At 37.9% G+C, this 18,103-nt stretch overlaps 5 protein-coding genes across 5 annotated transcripts; 3 read left to right on the top strand and 2 right to left on the bottom strand.

Moving 5' to 3' along the window:
* Positions 1-18: 18 nt before the first annotated feature.
* LOC120344435 (uncharacterized) lies at positions 19-2,254 on the bottom strand. The gene has a single exon (XM_039413664.2). The coding sequence runs from the start codon at positions 2,213-2,215 to the stop codon at positions 1,622-1,624; it is 594 nt and encodes a 197-aa protein (XP_039269598.2). The 5' UTR covers positions 2,216-2,254; the 3' UTR covers positions 19-1,621.
* A 470-nt stretch (positions 2,255-2,724) lies between these two features.
* On the top strand, positions 2,725-5,738 carry LOC120344429 (transcription factor E2F5-like). The gene has a single exon (XM_039413659.2). It carries the CDS (start codon positions 2,813-2,815, stop codon positions 3,719-3,721), a length of 909 nt encoding a protein of 302 aa, XP_039269593.1. The 5' UTR covers positions 2,725-2,812; the 3' UTR covers positions 3,722-5,738.
* A 1,278-nt stretch (positions 5,739-7,016) lies between these two features.
* On the top strand, positions 7,017-8,593 carry LOC120344419 (adipocyte plasma membrane-associated protein-like). The gene has a single exon (XM_078112988.1). The coding sequence runs from the start codon at positions 7,340-7,342 to the stop codon at positions 8,510-8,512; it is 1,173 nt and encodes a 390-aa protein (XP_077969114.1). The 5' UTR covers positions 7,017-7,339; the 3' UTR covers positions 8,513-8,593.
* Positions 8,594-10,958: 2,365 nt separating this feature from the next.
* On the top strand, positions 10,959-12,369 carry LOC120344418 (adipocyte plasma membrane-associated protein-like). Its single transcript, XM_039413646.2, has one exon. It carries the CDS (start codon positions 11,103-11,105, stop codon positions 12,276-12,278), a length of 1,176 nt encoding a protein of 391 aa, XP_039269580.2. The 5' UTR covers positions 10,959-11,102; the 3' UTR covers positions 12,279-12,369.
* A 3,411-nt stretch (positions 12,370-15,780) lies between these two features.
* On the bottom strand, positions 15,781-17,451 carry LOC120343851 (adipocyte plasma membrane-associated protein-like). Its single transcript, XM_039412871.2, has one exon. The coding sequence runs from the start codon at positions 17,214-17,216 to the stop codon at positions 15,930-15,932; it is 1,287 nt and encodes a 428-aa protein (XP_039268805.2). The 5' UTR covers positions 17,217-17,451; the 3' UTR covers positions 15,781-15,929.
* Between the last annotated feature and the right edge of the window lie 652 nt (positions 17,452-18,103).

The following is an 18,103-nucleotide window of genomic DNA, read 5'->3' as shown; positions in this document are numbered from 1 at the left end:
TGGAGTTACAACCTGGAATTCAATGACATACCGTAGGTTAAATTTTGCTCTCAAAGTATGTCAACCAAGATGGCGGACACTGGAACGTAGTTTGTGTACTATTTTAGGGTTAGGCCATAATTTTATTCCGATTTTTCTTATTTTAGTTCTATTACAAGTTCGGGAACTAGCGGTGATTTGTATCATTTGCTTTAGTTTCCTCCATTATCTGAACCTATGCATATACTTAATTAAAGGGTTAGCTGTTCTCATACTTGACTTGGACTCGTAAACCGACGAAAAGAAGCCATTTGCGTACTTGCTATCTGCAAACTACGGTGATATAATTTTTTTGTTACCAGTATATTTGATGGTTAACGAACTGAGGTACTATGTTAATAAAGTGAGCGTACACCAAGTTAAACAACACTAAACAAACAAGCATCCCTCTCTCCCCTGCAGCATTCCCCTTGTAACTGATCAAACAAGCTGTAAAACAATTTAGTTATACAATACTTATAATTGATCGGATATATGCAATCAAAATCAACTGGCAGTGACTGCGCAAATTGTTATTTTTAAACTTGCATGCGTGTGTGAATAATTCTCTTTCGATGTCTAACTTTCTATAGCTCCTTGTTTTGCAAATAACTTATTTATCCCATTCTGTCAGTCTCAAGCAATCTCTAAAATAAGGGTACTCCTGAAGTATGTGAAACAAGATGGCAGATAGTTTACACCGGAACGTAGTATGTGTTTTCAGGTACAAATACTACGGGAGTCACTTGGCTAGTCCATAGAACTCATAATAGAACTAAAATAAGGAAAATTGGAATAAAATTAGGGCCTAACCTGGTAGTGGCACATATACTATGTTCCGGTGTCCACTAAACCGCTATCCTGGTTCACATACCTCCGGAGTACCAAAATTAGTACAAATAAGCTTTTTCTAAATTGATTCATTCGTAAACCTATTGGTAGTTTTATGTATTTCATTTTTTATATTTTTTCAGCTTTGACAACCATCTACTATGCATAACTGATACTTCAACTTATATAAACTGAATAATATAGACAAAACCACATCCAAATAATTTTATTATCAATTTCCAACAAAAAATCATTTTTTGTTTGTTTCAACATTTAGTAAATACATAATGATTTCATATCACATAATATTCTCAATAAAGCAGAAACAATTTAATGTTCAGATATGTCATGAGTTTATAATGAATCAATGAGTTATTATTTCTATGATAACTGAATTTATATTGGATATATGAAATTGTTCTAGGAAAATTCGCCGTAGGAAATCTTGCCACAGGAAATTTTGTCGCATAAGAAAAATCGCTGCATGAAATATCGCCTTATTTAAAAAAGATTAAAAATGAAGCATTTCAGAAATCTGGGAAGCTTTATACAAAAATTATGTTCTCTCTCATATTGGTTCCAAAAGATCTCCTTGGCATTGGAGACAAACTTGTGAAACCGTCCTTTGTTGAAAATTGTTAAATCGCTCGGACACACACCTTTATGGGGATTCCCCTGATAATTGCAGCCTTAAAGTTACTGAAATTATTGAAATTGAAATTATGAAAAATGTATAGGTAATGTTTATTTGGGTCACTCTGCACATTTACAATCACAGATTTTTCATGACAAAAACTACTTTTTCATGAGGCTTTGGCATGTTATTAAATATCTTGTTGCCAGTTACTGGGTCTATATATTCCTCATAGAAAATTGACTTGATGAAATCAAACCCAAAATTTTTGAAAACTTTCTGGGCATAGTAGCTTGTTGCGATAGCTGATACTTTCTTGCAACCTTGACTTATTGCAATTTTTTGCATTCTTTCACACATTTCAGCTGCAATACCTTGTCCTGCGTATTCATATTTTACACACGAAACATACAAATGAAAAATATTCTTAGTGCCTAAGCGCTCTTCTTTGGTGCCATCGAGAAGTTCTTTCCAGACTGCGTCAGTTTGGCGTACATGAACTGGAATTGTGCTTGTGTCCGAGTTCATTGATTTTTCTTCTTTATCTCCAGTATATCCCACTCCTACCCCAATCAAACAGCTAGATCTGCTATCAAACGCGCCAACACAGAACTTTTCTGATAAATATTCCTTCAAACGCTCGTTCAAATTTGTCCCCAGAATCTCCTCAGTGATGCCCAACATCATGCTAATTGGCTCTTCTGTAATGTAGTCAGTTATAAGCAAATTCATGACATCATTGAAGTCATTTATTCCAAGAATTCGGTATGTTATGCTATTTGAAGAAATTTTTAAAAACCAGTTCAACTTTTATCGCTATTCAGCAAATTTGGTATGCCCACACTACTGAGTCTGCGTGTCTAACAGAGGTCATTAACAATTAACAGAGGTCACTGTATGTACTTAGTTGAAACAACACTAAACTAAACAAACAAGTCTCAGTAAGATAGCAACGCTCCATATTAAAAATTAATTGCTTTTATCATGTTTTATTTCTCGCATATTATGACCATGGCATTATTTCGGTATATACATAGTATGACCCATACTTTTAAAAACTGATTTATGCTTTTACTCTAGAAAACCAGTTAGATTGTTTGTTTGGTCTTAATTGAATTAATATCTTCTTGTTGCGTTAGGTTTCTCTTACAGGTAAATATTTTGTTTTTGGATACATTAATAAATCTATTTCTAATAAAGCTGCCACCATTTGTGTAGAGCAGTAATGCCTAGTAATAAATGTTGATGTTTTATTTTTCCAGCTATCACTAGCATTGATATAGCCAAAATAGCTATCTAATAATATTATTTTGAATTGTTCCTGGGGCCATGTCTATCACAGATGCCTCAACAAGTCGGCATGAGAAGTCTCTTGGCCTTCTAACAACAAAATTCGTTACTTTGTTACAAGAAGCAAAAGACGGAATATTGGATTTAAAAGTAGCCGCGGACCAGCTTGCTGTGCGGCAAAAACGTCGCATTTACGACATAACAAATGTGCTAGAAGGAATTGGATTAATTGAAAAACGTTCGAAGAATAGTATACAATGGAAGGGAGCAGGACCGGGTGGCACAAACAGTGAAGTTTCAACACAAATAAATGCCCTGAGATCACAGATCTATTCATTAGAAGAAAAGGAAAAAGAAATTGATCAGCAACAAATGTGGGTTCATCAAAGCATCAGAAACGTTACTGATGATATTGACAACAATAAATTGGCTTACGTTACACATGAAGATGTTTGTAGTTGCTTTAAAGATCAAACGTTACTCGCAGTTCAAGCACCTTCTGGAACTCAACTTGAAGTACCAGTGCCCGAACAAACAGCAACTGGTGACAGGAGGTATCAAATCCATTTACGATCCTCATCAGGTCCTATTTCTGTTCTCCTTGTCAATAAAGATGTTACCACATCTGCACCTGTAGCTGTTCCTGTGCCTCCTCCAGAAAATCTGCCTGAGCCTATTCTATTGAAGCCAGAAAATCCAATTCAAGAGCCCCCAGTTTTATCTTCAAAGATCCCTACCAATGTCTTAGCACATGACAAAATGGACGCGCCACCTTCTATCAGTGAGCTATTCGATCCGATTGATGATTCTGGCGATCTTTTCGACTTATTGAAAACAGAAGATTTTGCTCCTTTACTGAGGCTGTCTCCACCTCCAACATTGGACTATGTGTTTAATCTTGAGCCATTTGAAGGTGCAAATGAATTATTTGATCTCTGTGGTGTTTGAAACTGCACAAAATAAACTGCACAGATCAGGTACAGCTTACAGGAATCAGGGAACATTTAATTAGTAGTTATTTCACTGTCATGAGTAGTTGGTATTCATAGTCAAGCATGGTCTCGTATACCATCTTTTGGTGGTTATTCATAGCCAATCATGGCCTTGTAACATCTCGAGAGTGTTACTTTGTCTAGAACACTGGTTCCCAAACTGCGGCCCATGGGCCAATTACGGCCCACGTAGCGATTTGATATGGCCCGGCGAACTTAAGTCAAATAGTTTAACACTTTGTTTTTACCGTTTTGCTTTCTAAATACCGCTCACTGTTACATCATTATCACAGTTTAAGCATGTGTATAAACATACCAATTCAATTATACTAGTATCTCAGTTATATGTACCAGCATCTGCTCCTTGCAGGCGCTCCCCTCTCTCGGTCCGCGGATATCCTCCGCTTCTAATTTTGGCCCCCGGTGAATCAACCACTGGCTTATATGGGATTTCACTTTCAATCAGATCAGATACCATTCGTTGTATCTTGCACATAACAATTCTAATTTGTCTCAACTCAGTGTTCTCTTCATAGAACATACTCACATATGTGAATTTCCTTTACTGCTGTCATAATTCTTGCAAGTGGGCTTACCTGTTTTCCACCTTTCTCAAGAGATAAAACTGATCTTTAGTTGACCATTTGAGGATGCACATGCTGCCCTTGCTCATTAATAAGGGGGCCTACCTTCGAATAAATGGTTGTTGTTCTTTATCAAGAATGTACCTGTATAGCTTGTGAGAACCTTTCACATCTCTCTTGGAAGTTCAGATTGAGCGTGTATTTATCTGGATATTTTTTTTTTTTCAAATTCATTTAAAAATTTATCTTCAGATTTATGTATTATGCAGCAAAATAATGGTGTCAATCCTCTACTCTAGAAAATTTTTGTTTTGGTCCTGCTTTAACCTTACTGTCAGCAAGACATCTGAAAAATGTCGGTCAGAATTCACAAATTTATTTATAAATTTCATAGAGTATCTCTACCCTTGCTCTAATTTTCCAAATAATTTTCAATTACAGCATCAAATCGTCTATTACAACTGCCACTATACTTTATTGCTTTGTAATAATTTCAAGATTTTTTCAGTCGATTAACTGTCGTTTGTGTTATTTGTATCCAATCATATTTATTTCTTGGAGTAGAAATATTTTTCTTAAATTTATTTTTAAATTATCGTCCCTGTGAACATGTTTTTATACAATTTTCATTCCTTGTGTTAAAAAAATTGGCTTGTAAATGGTGTTTTGTACTGTATTTGATATTTTGCGAATACAACAAAAAATGCACAGCAGTCGTGCATAGATTTAGTTCTACTTTTTCGCCGTTTGAGCCTTGTACCTTCAACTATCGAATTATGAAAGTTTGAAAAGTATAGTATTTTATAAAAATCTTCTCCTTATATGTTATACTTGTTTGAATACGATGCCTTAGAGGAGTATAAAAAACAATTTGCGTGTATTCACTGCTTGAAAAAACTAAACTGAGATGGACTGAAGCTTCTCTGGCAACTCTATTATGGGAATTTAGGGTAATATACCTGTTTCTATTTTGAAAATATATGTTATTCTACTTGTTGCAACAATATGTATAAAATAATTTGTTTGGATTAGTATCAACTTTGTTTACGTACACTTTCTGTTAGTTCTCTTATCTTGAAACAAAATCATAACCAAAAAAGAAAAATATTCATTTTTTGTAATTAGTAAGAAACTGGTTTATACAAGTTACTTAAGAATCACAAGTGCAGTGAATAAAAATGAATTCTGCCATTCATGAGTATTTCTCAGTAAATAAGTCCCTTCCACCAAGCACTGAAAAGAGTTGTACAACAGAGAATCTTTCATTTATTTGTTGCTTATTTTGATCTTTATCCATATTTTGCTTATTCTGACATATGCTTTGTTTGCTTTTTGTGCAAGTTCACAGAATTAAATTTGGCTTATTTTAAAATAAGCAAATCTTATTGAGGGTTGAGTTTTTTTGTCACAAAAAGAGGATCATTGTCAAGAAATTAATTGGGTTCAGCAAAAGGCATTGTATGATTGTGATTGATCAGTAATGTTGTATTATCGCTCAGTGAATAAAGTCATATTGAACCATAATCTCGGTTCTTCTATGACGTATCCCCAAGCCTTATTCATAGGTTCTCTCCTACTGTATGGGATATGAACGAGAGAACAAACCCGATTATAGTCTGTGCATTGCCATACATGACGCCGACTGATGAGCTAACATGCTCTGCGTTAGGAAAACGTCCGCTATCGCATCAGCTATTACCCTGCGTTGGTTTGCAATCTGTCTACTACGGTTATTCACGTAATCGCTGCAGGTAACGGCATTTTGCGGAGTTCTTTGTCAACCGAATCGCGTGGGTCTCCGTCTGTGTAGTGATAAATATAGTAACTGCAATTTACGATTTTGTATAAAAAATGAACCCGTCTGTAAATATTTTTCATCTGTGTAATGTACGCGATTGTTATCATTGGAAACGAAATGTACAAATGAATCGTTTTGTTATCATGTTGTTGTTGATCAAGTTAGTATTTTCTTCCTCTTATAAAAAAAATCACCTTTCTCATTAACTACTGGACCGATCGCATTGAAATTTTCAATGGTTTAACATTGTATTTTTCGCTAGAATGCTATTACTTTTATTTTTTCCAAAAATGCCTGTGACCTTTACGCAGTTCGCTTTTTGTGTGCGATGACGTTATCAAATTTAAAAATTGCGCTCCATGTGGCGGTTCCTCTTTCGCGCAAGTTGATTTTTGATGATCAGCTGTTGTGGTGCGGTACCGATGGACTTCTGTGGGAAATTGATAACCTATTTTGTGTCCATATATTTGAGCATCACTCTCTCTCTTTGTTTATAAGTATAGTATAAGTTTATTTCTCCATAATCGGCATAACAATAAAATGATTGAAATATGATTATAAAATCGGGAGAGCAAGCAAAACCTAAGATAAGGTTTAAAACGTACAGAATACAAGATGGAAGGTTTTGCAAAGAAGAAGTATTGAATTTACACCGATTACCATCCATGCATGAGGAACGGAAAACTGGTAAAGATACTTGTGATAATCAATCCCATTTAGGGCTGAACAGTAAACTGGTAAAATCGTTACAGTAATCCCATTTAGGCCATGACTCGCAAATTGACTATCCGTAGTGCATTCGCAGCTAGTTATCGAACCGGGCGGTTAAGTTTGAAAATCTAAATCTGTTGCTATGTCTTTTGCCTATATACACTCGCGGTCGCCAATACTTCGAATCCAACCGAAAAGTTATTGTCTGCCTGTAGGCTAACGAGCTAACGCAGAGGTTTTAGGAAAATCTTCCGTCAAGCAATGATTTTGACGTTAACAAAGCTGGCTAATCGTATTTTATTAAGCTTCGACGTAATAATCGTTGCCTAGAGCTTTAATTTCAACTATATGAAGAGTGTTTGAGTGTCAATCGCTTGGAAGACCACAATACGGTATCATCCAAGCTTAACTCGTATACTGCAATACGTCGTAGTTAATTAGAAGATTGTTGAGATTTTGACATCGCCCCTCATTACAAAAAATGACGGGAGGAGACGTGGTTAATCGGATGTTTTTATTTGTGCCAATTGGAATTGGTTTGATGGTCGGAAGTGTACTAACAATCGCTTATATGAGATCACCATTTTCAGCTCTTCCGGTAGAGAAATTTTACGAAATAAGCGACTTTGAATGGGCACAAGTTAAAAATAATGACCTGCAACGCGGAATAAAAATTATACCTGAATTAATAGGACCAGAGTCAATCACAGTGGATGAGCATGATAACCTATACACTGGACTCAAAGATGGCAGGATAATAAAAATCATGAATCCCGGGAAAGCAAACCAAACAGTCATCGAATTGACAAAATCATTTGACTTTGCAGAAGGAAGCAAAAGAAAGAAAAAGCGCCCTCTTGGTCTTCGTCTCCATGGCGCAAAGTTGTATTTTGCAGATGCATATCAAGGAGTCATTATGATCGACTTGGAAACTAAAAACTATGACATCATAGTAAACTATAATGACGTCAACCCGCCGATGTTGTTTCCTGATGATTTGGTTTTGACGTCTGATGGAAAAACAATATATTTCACTGATATGAGTTTGAAGTGGAATTACGACGACGTTGCCTTTTCTAGTATTGAAGGTGATTGCACCGGAAGACTTTTTAAAGTTGATGTTTTAACCAAAAACACCGATCTCATTCTGGATAGTTTGTGTCTACCAAACGGAATTGAAATTGTGGAAAATGAAACTCATGTTCTTCTGTCCGAGCACGTCTATCGGCGCCTCACATTGGTCAACCTCGAATCTGCGAAAGTTGTGCGACACATCCCACTCCCGGCTGGGCCAGACAACATACGGAAAAGAAAAAACGGCGGATTTTGGGTTGCAATACCATATATACCAGAGCCGGGACATTTTATGACGTGGAGTCCCGTATTCCGCCGAATACTTGCCGGGGTTTTGGGGTCGGAAGGCGCTTTGACCAACTTCAACTTAACCCAAGGAGTGGCTGTGAAGTTGAATAAAAACTTTGAACCTGGACGTATCCATTTGGACTTGGAAGGCAAACTGTCCCAAGCTGTCACAGAAGTATCTGAACTGAGCGACGGAACGCTTGTAGTCGGATCTTCCATCTCAAATGGAATTGCTTCAGTTGACCCTTTACCTCCTCTAGTGGATCATCCTTTGGTGGATGTTTCTATCTAGTTTAATTGTGAAGAGCAACTTGATTCATTCATAAACGACTCTGTCTTTTTGTAAATGACTCTATTCAATTGAAAAAATGTTTTCTTGCAAAAAAATGTATTTTGTATCATACATTGAAATTTGTGTGGCTTGAAAAGCCTATTAGACCCTTAATTAAGACTCTTGAACGTTCACATTTTCCGACTGGATTCGCTAGCTGTCCACAACTCCACTCGCATACCTGTTTACCCCCTGGTAATGATTGCTAAACTGATATTTGAGAGCCGCCATAATTCATGATGTACGTCGTGGAGGAAATCAGGGGTTGTTTTCGTGGTTTTGCATGTTATTTTTCAGTTCTGTTTCCAAGAAATAGTTGCAATCAAGTAGATTAAATGTCATAATGTCTTCCCGTGAGCTTAGTTTAGTTGCAGTAATCAAAAATTTGTCCCGAAAAATCTTCGATAGACGAGACTAAAATTAACTATCAGTACCTGTAAGGAGCACGTGGTTAAATGTTTTCAACTGGAATAATGGTTCTGAGTGTATAACCCAGTTTATAAGCGCCAACTCTTCAAAAATAAGCATAAAAAATTTGGCAACAGTGAAGTATAGGAAGATTTTTGCGGGGTCAAAGATCGTGGAACATCCATCGCTGATGGGTCACGACTAGGGCTGGGCATTTCGAATCGAATATTCGAATCGAATAGTAAATTATTCGAATCGGTTCAGAGCGAAATTTCGAATCGTCGCCATCTTGTTTTTTTCCTTCCGCCAATTGTCGAGGTAAATTTCTCAATTTTTTTTATTGAAGTCATATTCTTTCAACGCAATTCTGACATGTGACTCTTTTCTTTAGTGATTTATTGATGAAAACGTGTTTTTTATTGTGTGTGAACGCTCAGCAATCTGTCTGAGTGATGTATTTTACGTTTCTAGTAATTTATGTGTCTGGAGGACCAAATACAAGAAGAAAGTTACATACAGTTATATATCTCCCAAGTATTCGAGATTCGATTCGATTCGAAAAAAATATTCGATTCGATTCTGAAATCATCAGGTATTCGAAAATGCCCAGCCCTAGTCACGACTTTATCTACCCTTGGTCGGGTTCTATGGAAAAAACGGTATCCGGGGCTCAGTTTGACTAATGGTTATGTGATAGAGTAAATTCGTGTTTACAAACTGTTGCATTTTATCCGAGCATAATATCACAATTGAAGTATTTTTACTGTACCGGTCGTGGATAGGATTTTACATATTTATCCCGGGAAGAAGAAAGCCGATAAGATATCTTAATCACATGGCAAACCACGGCCTCTCTTCTGGTTAACAGTCCTTGTCTGGTATGGGGTTAGTTAGCCAGTTATTTGTTTTCGAAATCATGGACTTGATGGTGGAGGACGCCGTAACCGACCAGCGGTTACGTGAATCACCCCAAAGCGGCCAGTAATCCTCTCGCACCTAATCATCCCGCATAAGATTTAAACCTGCGAACCCACGCAGGGTAATCAAAATTGCGGTGGCGAGCGTATTCCTAACGCTTAGCACGATGCGCCACACCACAGCCGTGCGTGTAGCGGAGTCCTGCGGTTTATCATCTACATCGTACACCAGGGGTTAGCAACCTTTTGTTGCTCGCGGGCCAAAATTAAAGGTCGTAAGTCATTGGCGGGCCGCGCATATTTCTAGAGAGTTAAAAACTGAACGGATGATACTTTTTATAATAAAAATCAAGCAGTGACACATTTCTCGAATACAATATAGATTTATTTCCTCATTGCATTGCATCTCAAAAAGTTCCATTTGAATATTTTCGGCGCCATTGAACCCTTTGCACTTAGCATCAACTCTTCTGCGTTTTGTTGCCATTTGTCTAATTATAATTAAATTATAAGCTCATTAAACGAGTAATAGTGAATTTTATATCTGTTAGAGTATAATATAATTTAGTCTACACGTGTAATAAATTCTGTTGCGTAAAGAATATAATATATAATCGTCAAAACAGCTGGTTTGCTTCTATAATCCGATGAAGCATCGCTGGCCGGATTATAGTACTCCGCGGGCCGGATCCGGCCTGCGGGCCGTAAGTTGCCGACCCCTGTCGTACACGAATTTATTGGGTAAAATTACAATTAGGGAGCGTGTTGGTCTTGTATCTTTCATTCAAAGTCCATACATCTGAAACGGTAAACCGATCTATCTGACAGACTAATCGCATTTGGACCTGACCTCACAAACGGCCAAATCGCATCACATCATCAGACCGGGCAGGTAGGTTTGAAAATCGTTCAGATATTTTCAATATTGACTTCGTTAGCCTCCAAATCCAACCAAAAGTTTATTGTATGCCTGTGGGCTAACTACAGCGCAGCATTAAAAAAATTCAAACAATGGTTTTAACAAAGCTGCTTAACTGGTGTGTATTGGGCATACACGCTCGTGTCGCTGCCTCGAGCTTTAATTTCTACTTTAGGAATGTTTAAATGACGATCGATTTGAAAACTGCATTACAGTATCATCGCAGATTGAAGAAGGTGGCGTTATCCGCAATACGTCGCAGTTTGGTGAAAGAGTATAATTTTAATAACGTTCCCTATTTTCAAGTATGGCGGGAGGAGATGAGGTTAACCGGATGTTTTTATTTGTGCCAATTGGAGTTGGTTTAATGATCGGAAGTGTTCTAACTATTGCTTATGTTAGATCTCCAGTTTCAGCTGTTCCGGTCGACGATTTCCGCGTCATGAGCGACTTTGAATGGGCACAGGTTGAAAATAATGACTTACAACGCGGAAGAAGAATTCTTCCTGAACTAGTGCAACCAGAGTCGATCGCAGTCGATGAGCATGATAACCTATACACTGGACTCAAAGGTGGCAGGGTGGTGAAAGTCATAAATCCTGGGAAAGCAAACCAAAGTGTCATCAACTTGACGGAATCATTCGACTATGCAAAAGAAAGCAAACGAAATAAAAAGCGTCCCCTTGGCTTTCGCCTTCATGGTTCAAAGTTGTATTTTGCAGATGCTTTTCAAGGAGTCATTATGATCGACTCAGAGTCGCATACTTATGATGTCATAGTGGACTTTAATGACGTCAGCCCGCCCTTGTTGTTTCTCGATGATTTGACCATAACCTCTGATGGAAAAACAATATATTTCACTGATATGAGTGTAAAGTGGAATTACGATGACGTCACCTTAGCCATTACTGAAGGTGATTGCACCGGAAGATTATTTAAAGTTGATGTTTTAACCAAAAACACCGAACTTATCCTAGATAGTTTGTGTTTACCAAACGGCATTGAAATTGTGGAAAATGAAACTCATGTTCTTCTGTCCGAGCACAATTATCGACGCCTCGCATTAGTCAATCTCGAATCTGCAAAAGTTGTGCGACACATCCCACTCCCGGCTGGGCCAAACAACATTCGAAAGAGGAAGAATGGTGGATATTGGGTGGCAATGCTATATATTCCAGAACCGGGACATTTTGTGACATGGGCTCCTGTATTCCGTCAGATACTTGCCGGCGCATTAGGGTCGGAAGGCACTTTGACCAAATTCAACTTATCCCAAGGATTGGCTGTGAAGCTAAACGAAAATTTTGAACCCGAGAGTATCCATTTGGACTTGGAAGGCAAACTGTCCCAAGGTGTCACAGAAGTATCTGAACTGAGCGACGGAACACTTGCACTCGGATCTGCCATCTCAAATGGAATCACTTTGGTTGATCCTCTACCTCCTCCAGTGGACCCTCTTCTTTCGACGGATGTTTCCACCTAGTTCATTTATGAAGGGGAACTTAGTTCATTCATAACTGATATTCTCATTTTATCTACTCTGTCTTTTTGTGAAACGAATGTATTCAATTGGGAAAAAGCTTATATCGTTGTCTGGCATATCAGTAAATAATATATATAATGCTGTTTATACAACGATTATTAAAGCCACCGGAATATATGACATAAGCGGAAAGTGTCAGCAGTCCAAAGGAACTTAGGAAAAATCTGAAAGAAACTGATAGAACTCTAGCGACATCTTCCATCCTTAAGTATTTAAATCGATGGGACTAGATTTAATTAACTGCGAATAAGGAGTAATTTTTTCCCGGAAATAGAACTTCACGAAAACGATCCACTTCTCCCTCTAAAAATTGTTTTAGTCGTGTGTCCCCGTTACTTTCAAGAAAAAATAAACCGCACCCCTCCCCCGCCCATCCTGACGAAAAAACATCTATTATCCCGCGAAGGTGGCGGTGGTGTGGCTCAACGGGCTAAGCGTTAGGAATACGCTCGCCACCGCACCTCTAACTACTCTGCGTGGGTTCGCAGGTTCGAATCCTATACAAGGATGGTTATGTGCGAGAGGATTGCTGGACTCCTCGCCGTCGTTGGGTGGTCCACGTAACCGCTGGTCGGTTACGGCTTCCTCCTCCACCACCAAGTCCATGCTTCCGAAAACAAACAATACAGTCAATCTAATCCCATACCCGACTTGGAATGGTAACCGGACGAGAGGCCGTGGTTCGCCATATGGATAAGCCGTCTTATCGGCTTTCCTCTCCCCCAGGATAAATATGTAAATCCTATCCTCCTATCCTATCCTAAGGGCAGGCACATCGTTGCACAGCTAAAAACGTTAGGGTTTTGCTGTTTTCCGGTACTGATGTACATTGCGTAAGTCACGTATGTTAATCTTATTTGTCGAGGTTTTTGGAATTCAATCAGACCGTTGCAATGAAGTGCATATTGGGAAACACGGATGTGATCGCAAACAAAAACATGGACACGTAAGGTAGTAAGTCTCACTTATTTGCATTCAAATCAAACCTTCGATGCTTCCTAACCTCGTATGAAACATGCGTGATAACATGACAAACATGCATATTTTTCTTGTTTTAATATCTATAGCAATCGCAAAATAGTAAGTAGAATCTAAATGTTTTGTTAGGTAGCATTACCAGATGAATGTTCTACTGCAGTCCGGCATATGCTCCCATTCTAACACCTGCTACTAAAGCAACACTCTATTTGAACAAGGCAGCTATCTGTGGCGATTTTTTTCCTTCAGTTAATCGGATAATATTTTTCAAAGCATCCTCATTCGTTTCGTTTTTTGGATTGCTTTCATTTTCAGTTTATTGCGAAGCTACAACATGAGGTTGTCGTATTAATACGAAAAGATCACCGCCAACTAACTTGTCCAATGTTAAACTAGTCCATGAGCACCACTTTGTGCCATCTTTGGATAACGCTGAACAATGGGGTCTTATGAGCAGTTTTCTTCTAGTTGTACCGAATCAAATAAGTTAGCTGCTATGGGGGCTAAAATGAAATCGAGGGGGAATTTTGAACTTGAAGATATTTAAATGAATAATGCAATTATTACATTTATAGTGCATTAAATTGGTTTTGAAGACAAGTTTACCGGTTCCGAGTTGCTTCCGAAGTGAGTTGGCTAATCGTCATGATCAACCATTTGACAATGGCTTTCCTTATGATGTCACAGATGCAAAGTTTTATTTATTCGTCGAACCGGCCGACTCAAATTCGCTTCAGTGGCCGTGTCTATTTCCGGGTTAACATTTTTCGTCTGTCAAGCTCCATAATGTCCTACTGCTCAGCTTCAAACTGTGCTAGAAGAACAAATGACATTGTAGGATTGTTGCAGAGATATTTTACAGCGTAAATTGGCGTATTACTATAAATCTTCGAAAAATGACCTAAAATGGTACTACGTTGCGTGGTCAAATTTAAGGCATTAGAATGATTAGATAGTTTCCAATAAAAAAACAGGAGCAAAGAAGTGACTGGAAGCATCTGGCGCCCATCAACAGCCTAAACCTAAAAAAAGTTAAAATAGATAGAAAAAGTTAATTTAGATAGCATATAGCTTAAAGTTCAAAATCCACTCTTCGGCTTCATTCTAGTCCTTATAACAGCTGACTTATTCGATTCGGTACAACAACACGACGAAAATTTCCCATAAGACTCCATTGTTTCGCGTTTCCCAAATATGGCACAAGATGGCGTCCATGAACAAGTTGGTTGCCGGCCGTTGACCACCGCTACGTATTCATCGTTTTTCAATTTTTGCAGCAAGCGCAACGTGTTAAGTACCAACAAAAATATTTCACCAGGTAGGCTACATTTAGCGTCTCATGGACAATAAATAGTTGTGTTATTTTTTTTAAATAGAGTCATTTCACCCGTAGTTTCACTCTTTGACGTAGTAATTTCTTTTACGTATTCATATATTTGAGCATCCATATTTGTTCGCTGTTTGATTTTACCAAAAGGAGAACACGTTCAATTCCGCATTAGTCGTCTGTCTGCCGATATTTTCAGTAACTCGGCTCACCGGTAGAGCTGCGCGACTTTCGGGTCGATATATATTTCGGCATTGCTCTCTTGTTTGCTTGAAAAGCATCCGTAAAAAGCTAAATTCGAGTAAAATGAGCTATCAGATTAGTGGCTGATTTGGTTAGAGGTGTGTTTTTTTTGCGAGGAAAGGTAATTTTAGGATTCGGCTGTTTCCTTGGTGTGGAGTAATTTTTCATTAGACAACAGATATTCTGTAGAGGAAAATTCTCTCACAAACGCTAATTTTTTACTTGTAAAATTCTGCCAGAAAATATTTAATCAAAATTGCTATTTTATCTGTCATTTACGTCAAATGATTTCTTCTCGTAAAAATAAAACAAGATTTGCGGTATACTTATCTAACAGCATCATCTTGATATTACCGTTTACGCCATGAGTCTATGCCAGGAGTTAGCAAATAACAGCCCGCGTGCCGGATCCCGGATCCGGCCCACCGAAGTGTTTCATCCGGCCCACTTGTGTCTGCTGAAATTGCGACTATAACTTTATGGATATAAATTGCCGTTAAAAATATCGATGAAAATGATATCATAATGACCCTGATTGTTGCATTGCGCTTCTTGTTAATATTTAAACGTTTTTATAGTTGTTGGACTGATGTATTTAAACTGTTTTATTCATAGTTTTTATAATGAGTTTTGAGCTTACTACGGCCCAGTGTAACCAAGTCTATTATATGTAACTGGTCCACTCAGAAAAGTAATTGCTCAACCCTGGCCTATGCTATTGCTATTGATTTATAACAATATTAATTCAACGATTAGACTAGATTTCGATACTTGGCGAAATACTCAATATATCTTATGGACACCCTGTAGACTGTGCGTGCGTCATGGATTCCGGGAGTTCTCAAATCCCAGTTTGGTAGACGCTGACGTATATATATCATTTAATATGTCAAACTCATTTCAGATACATTTTTTCAATAGAATACAGGCGCTCTACAAGTAAATCAAATTTGCGAAACATTTTAATTAATTTCCATATTTCAGTAATAGATGAACTGAGTTCATACGACATATATATATATACTAAATTACATGAAATATTTTCAGTCAGATAATAAAGGATCAATCAGCACGATTCCACTCGCCATGAAAGACCCAACTAGAAGTGTTCCGTCGCTCAGTTCAGATATTTCTGTGATAGCTTGAGACAGTTTGCCCTCCAGATCTAAATGAATACTCTCTGGCTCAAAGTCTTCATTTAACTTCACAGCAACTCCTTGGTCTATGTTTAACATAGTCAGGGCGCCGTCGGATCCTAGTGCGCCAGCAAGTATCTGGCGGAATGCGGGACCCCATGTCGCAAAGTGTCCCGGCTCTGCAATATAGGGCATTCCCACCCAATATCCACCGTTCTTCCTCTTCCTTATGTTGTCTGGACCAGCCGGGAGTGGAATATATCGCACAACTTCTTTCGATTTGAGATTAACCAATGCAAGACGTCGACGACTGTGTTCGGACAGAAGAACATGAGTATCATTTTCCACGATTTCAATCCCATTCGATATACACAAACTATCTAAAATAAGTTCGGTATTTTTCGTTAAAACATCAATTTTAAAAAGTCGGCCGGTGCATTCAGCTTCAAGAACGGAAAAAATAATGTCATCATAACCCCATTTTAAACTCACGTCAGTGAAATATATCGTTTTTCCATCAGATGTCATGGTCAAATCATCTGGGAACACCAAGGGAGGGTTGACGTCATTGTAATGTACTATGACAGTCCGTGACTCTGAGTCGATCATAATGACTCCTTGATAAGCATCTGCAAAATACAACTTTGAACCATGGAGACGAAGACCAAGAGGACGCTTTTTCTTTCGATGGCTTCCTTCTGCAAAGTCGAATGATTTTGTCAAGTCGATAACTGTTTGGTTTGCTTGTCCGGGATTTATAATTTTCATTATCCTGCCATCCTGGAGTCCAGTATATAGGTTATCATGCTCATCCACTGCGATTGACTCTGGTCCTATTAATTCAGATACAATTTTCCTTCCGCGTTGTAAGTCTTTATTTTCTAAATTTACCCAATCAAAGTCGTCCATGCCTTGTGTATCGTTGACCGGGAGAGCTGAAAATGGTGATCTAACATAAGCGATAGTTAGAACACTTCCTACTAACAAACCAATTCCAATCGGCACAAATAAAAACATCCGATTACCCACGTTTCCTCCCGCCATATTCAAAAATGTGACACCGTAGACAAAACTCGATTCTTCAGCAAAACTATCTACGACACATTGAGCACAACGCCCCGGTAAAAAGTATACTGACGTATTCAATCCACGAGAAACCCAAAATATCATCTTCGAAGATCGAACATTCTTCATAAAGTTGAATTTAAAGCTCCAGGCAACGATTGTTGCGTTTTAAGTTTAAATAAACACATCCCAAACCAGTTTTGTTGACTTTAAAATCGATGTATCGTGAATATTTTACCTCATAATATTGATAACCATCCGTTGATTAGCCCACAGGCAGACAATACTGTTGTGTCATGCCTGGCAAATTACTAATCTATTTCTAGTCTAATTTTAGATCACCAAGATAAATAAACATTACCAATTTTAGTCATGAACGTCTTTGAGATACTCTGTACAAAAGGAATGATATCTGATGGTAGTTTTGAATAGAATAACTGTTTTTTCCCATTTTATTTAATATTGTTAAAAAGTAATGAAATAATTTCTTCACCATTATTGTTCATCAAGTCAAGATCATACATTGGTAAACTATGATACGCGAGCTAAATCCGACCAGGTATTATTTAATCCGTTCCTCCAAATATTGTCACTAATTCCTGAAAAGAAAGGTTTTTAAATGTCTCAAACATATCGGTATCGGTGATACCTGGCTCCGCACAGTGAATCGACCTTCGGTATGACGTTCACTCATGTCAAATCTTTTCTGACACCTTCAGAACATGGGTGACGGACTTTATTTTTACTTTTTTTGTTTTTGGACACGGAGTAAACCAATGGTTTTGGTATTATGTTGTTCTTGTTTTTTTTATTGGATCTCCTCTATAGGAGACCCTTATCATCGGTCGTTCTGTATGTCTATCTGTCTGTTTGTCCAACTGTAGCGCCCAAATGGCTTGGCAGATCTAGATGAAATTTTTCACGTGGGTTATCCTGTCACCGTAATATTATGCGTTTCACCCAAATTCAGGATTGATGTTTCCATAGCAGCGAAAAAACGCGCCGATCCGTAACAT

Source organism: Styela clava, chromosome 5, assembly GCF_964204865.1.
Source record: "Styela clava chromosome 5, kaStyClav1.hap1.2, whole genome shotgun sequence".
NCBI classification, from domain to species: Eukaryota; Metazoa; Chordata; class Ascidiacea; order Stolidobranchia; family Styelidae; genus Styela; species Styela clava.
Note: the sequence above shows the minus strand (reverse complement) of the source record. Positions and strands in the feature narration are given on the sequence as shown.

Coding starts and splice junctions, on each gene's coding strand:
- LOC120344435 (XM_039413664.2), bottom strand. CDS start 2,215: ATGAATTTGCTTATAACTGACTACATTACAGAAGAGCCAATTAGCATG.
- LOC120343851 (XM_039412871.2), bottom strand. CDS start 17,216: ATGAAGAATGTTCGATCTTCGAAGATGATATTTTGGGTTTCTCGTGGA.
- LOC120344419 (XM_078112988.1), top strand. CDS start 7,340: ATGACGGGAGGAGACGTGGTTAATCGGATGTTTTTATTTGTGCCAATT.
- LOC120344429 (XM_039413659.2), top strand. CDS start 2,813: ATGTCTATCACAGATGCCTCAACAAGTCGGCATGAGAAGTCTCTTGGC.
- LOC120344418 (XM_039413646.2), top strand. CDS start 11,103: ATGGCGGGAGGAGATGAGGTTAACCGGATGTTTTTATTTGTGCCAATT.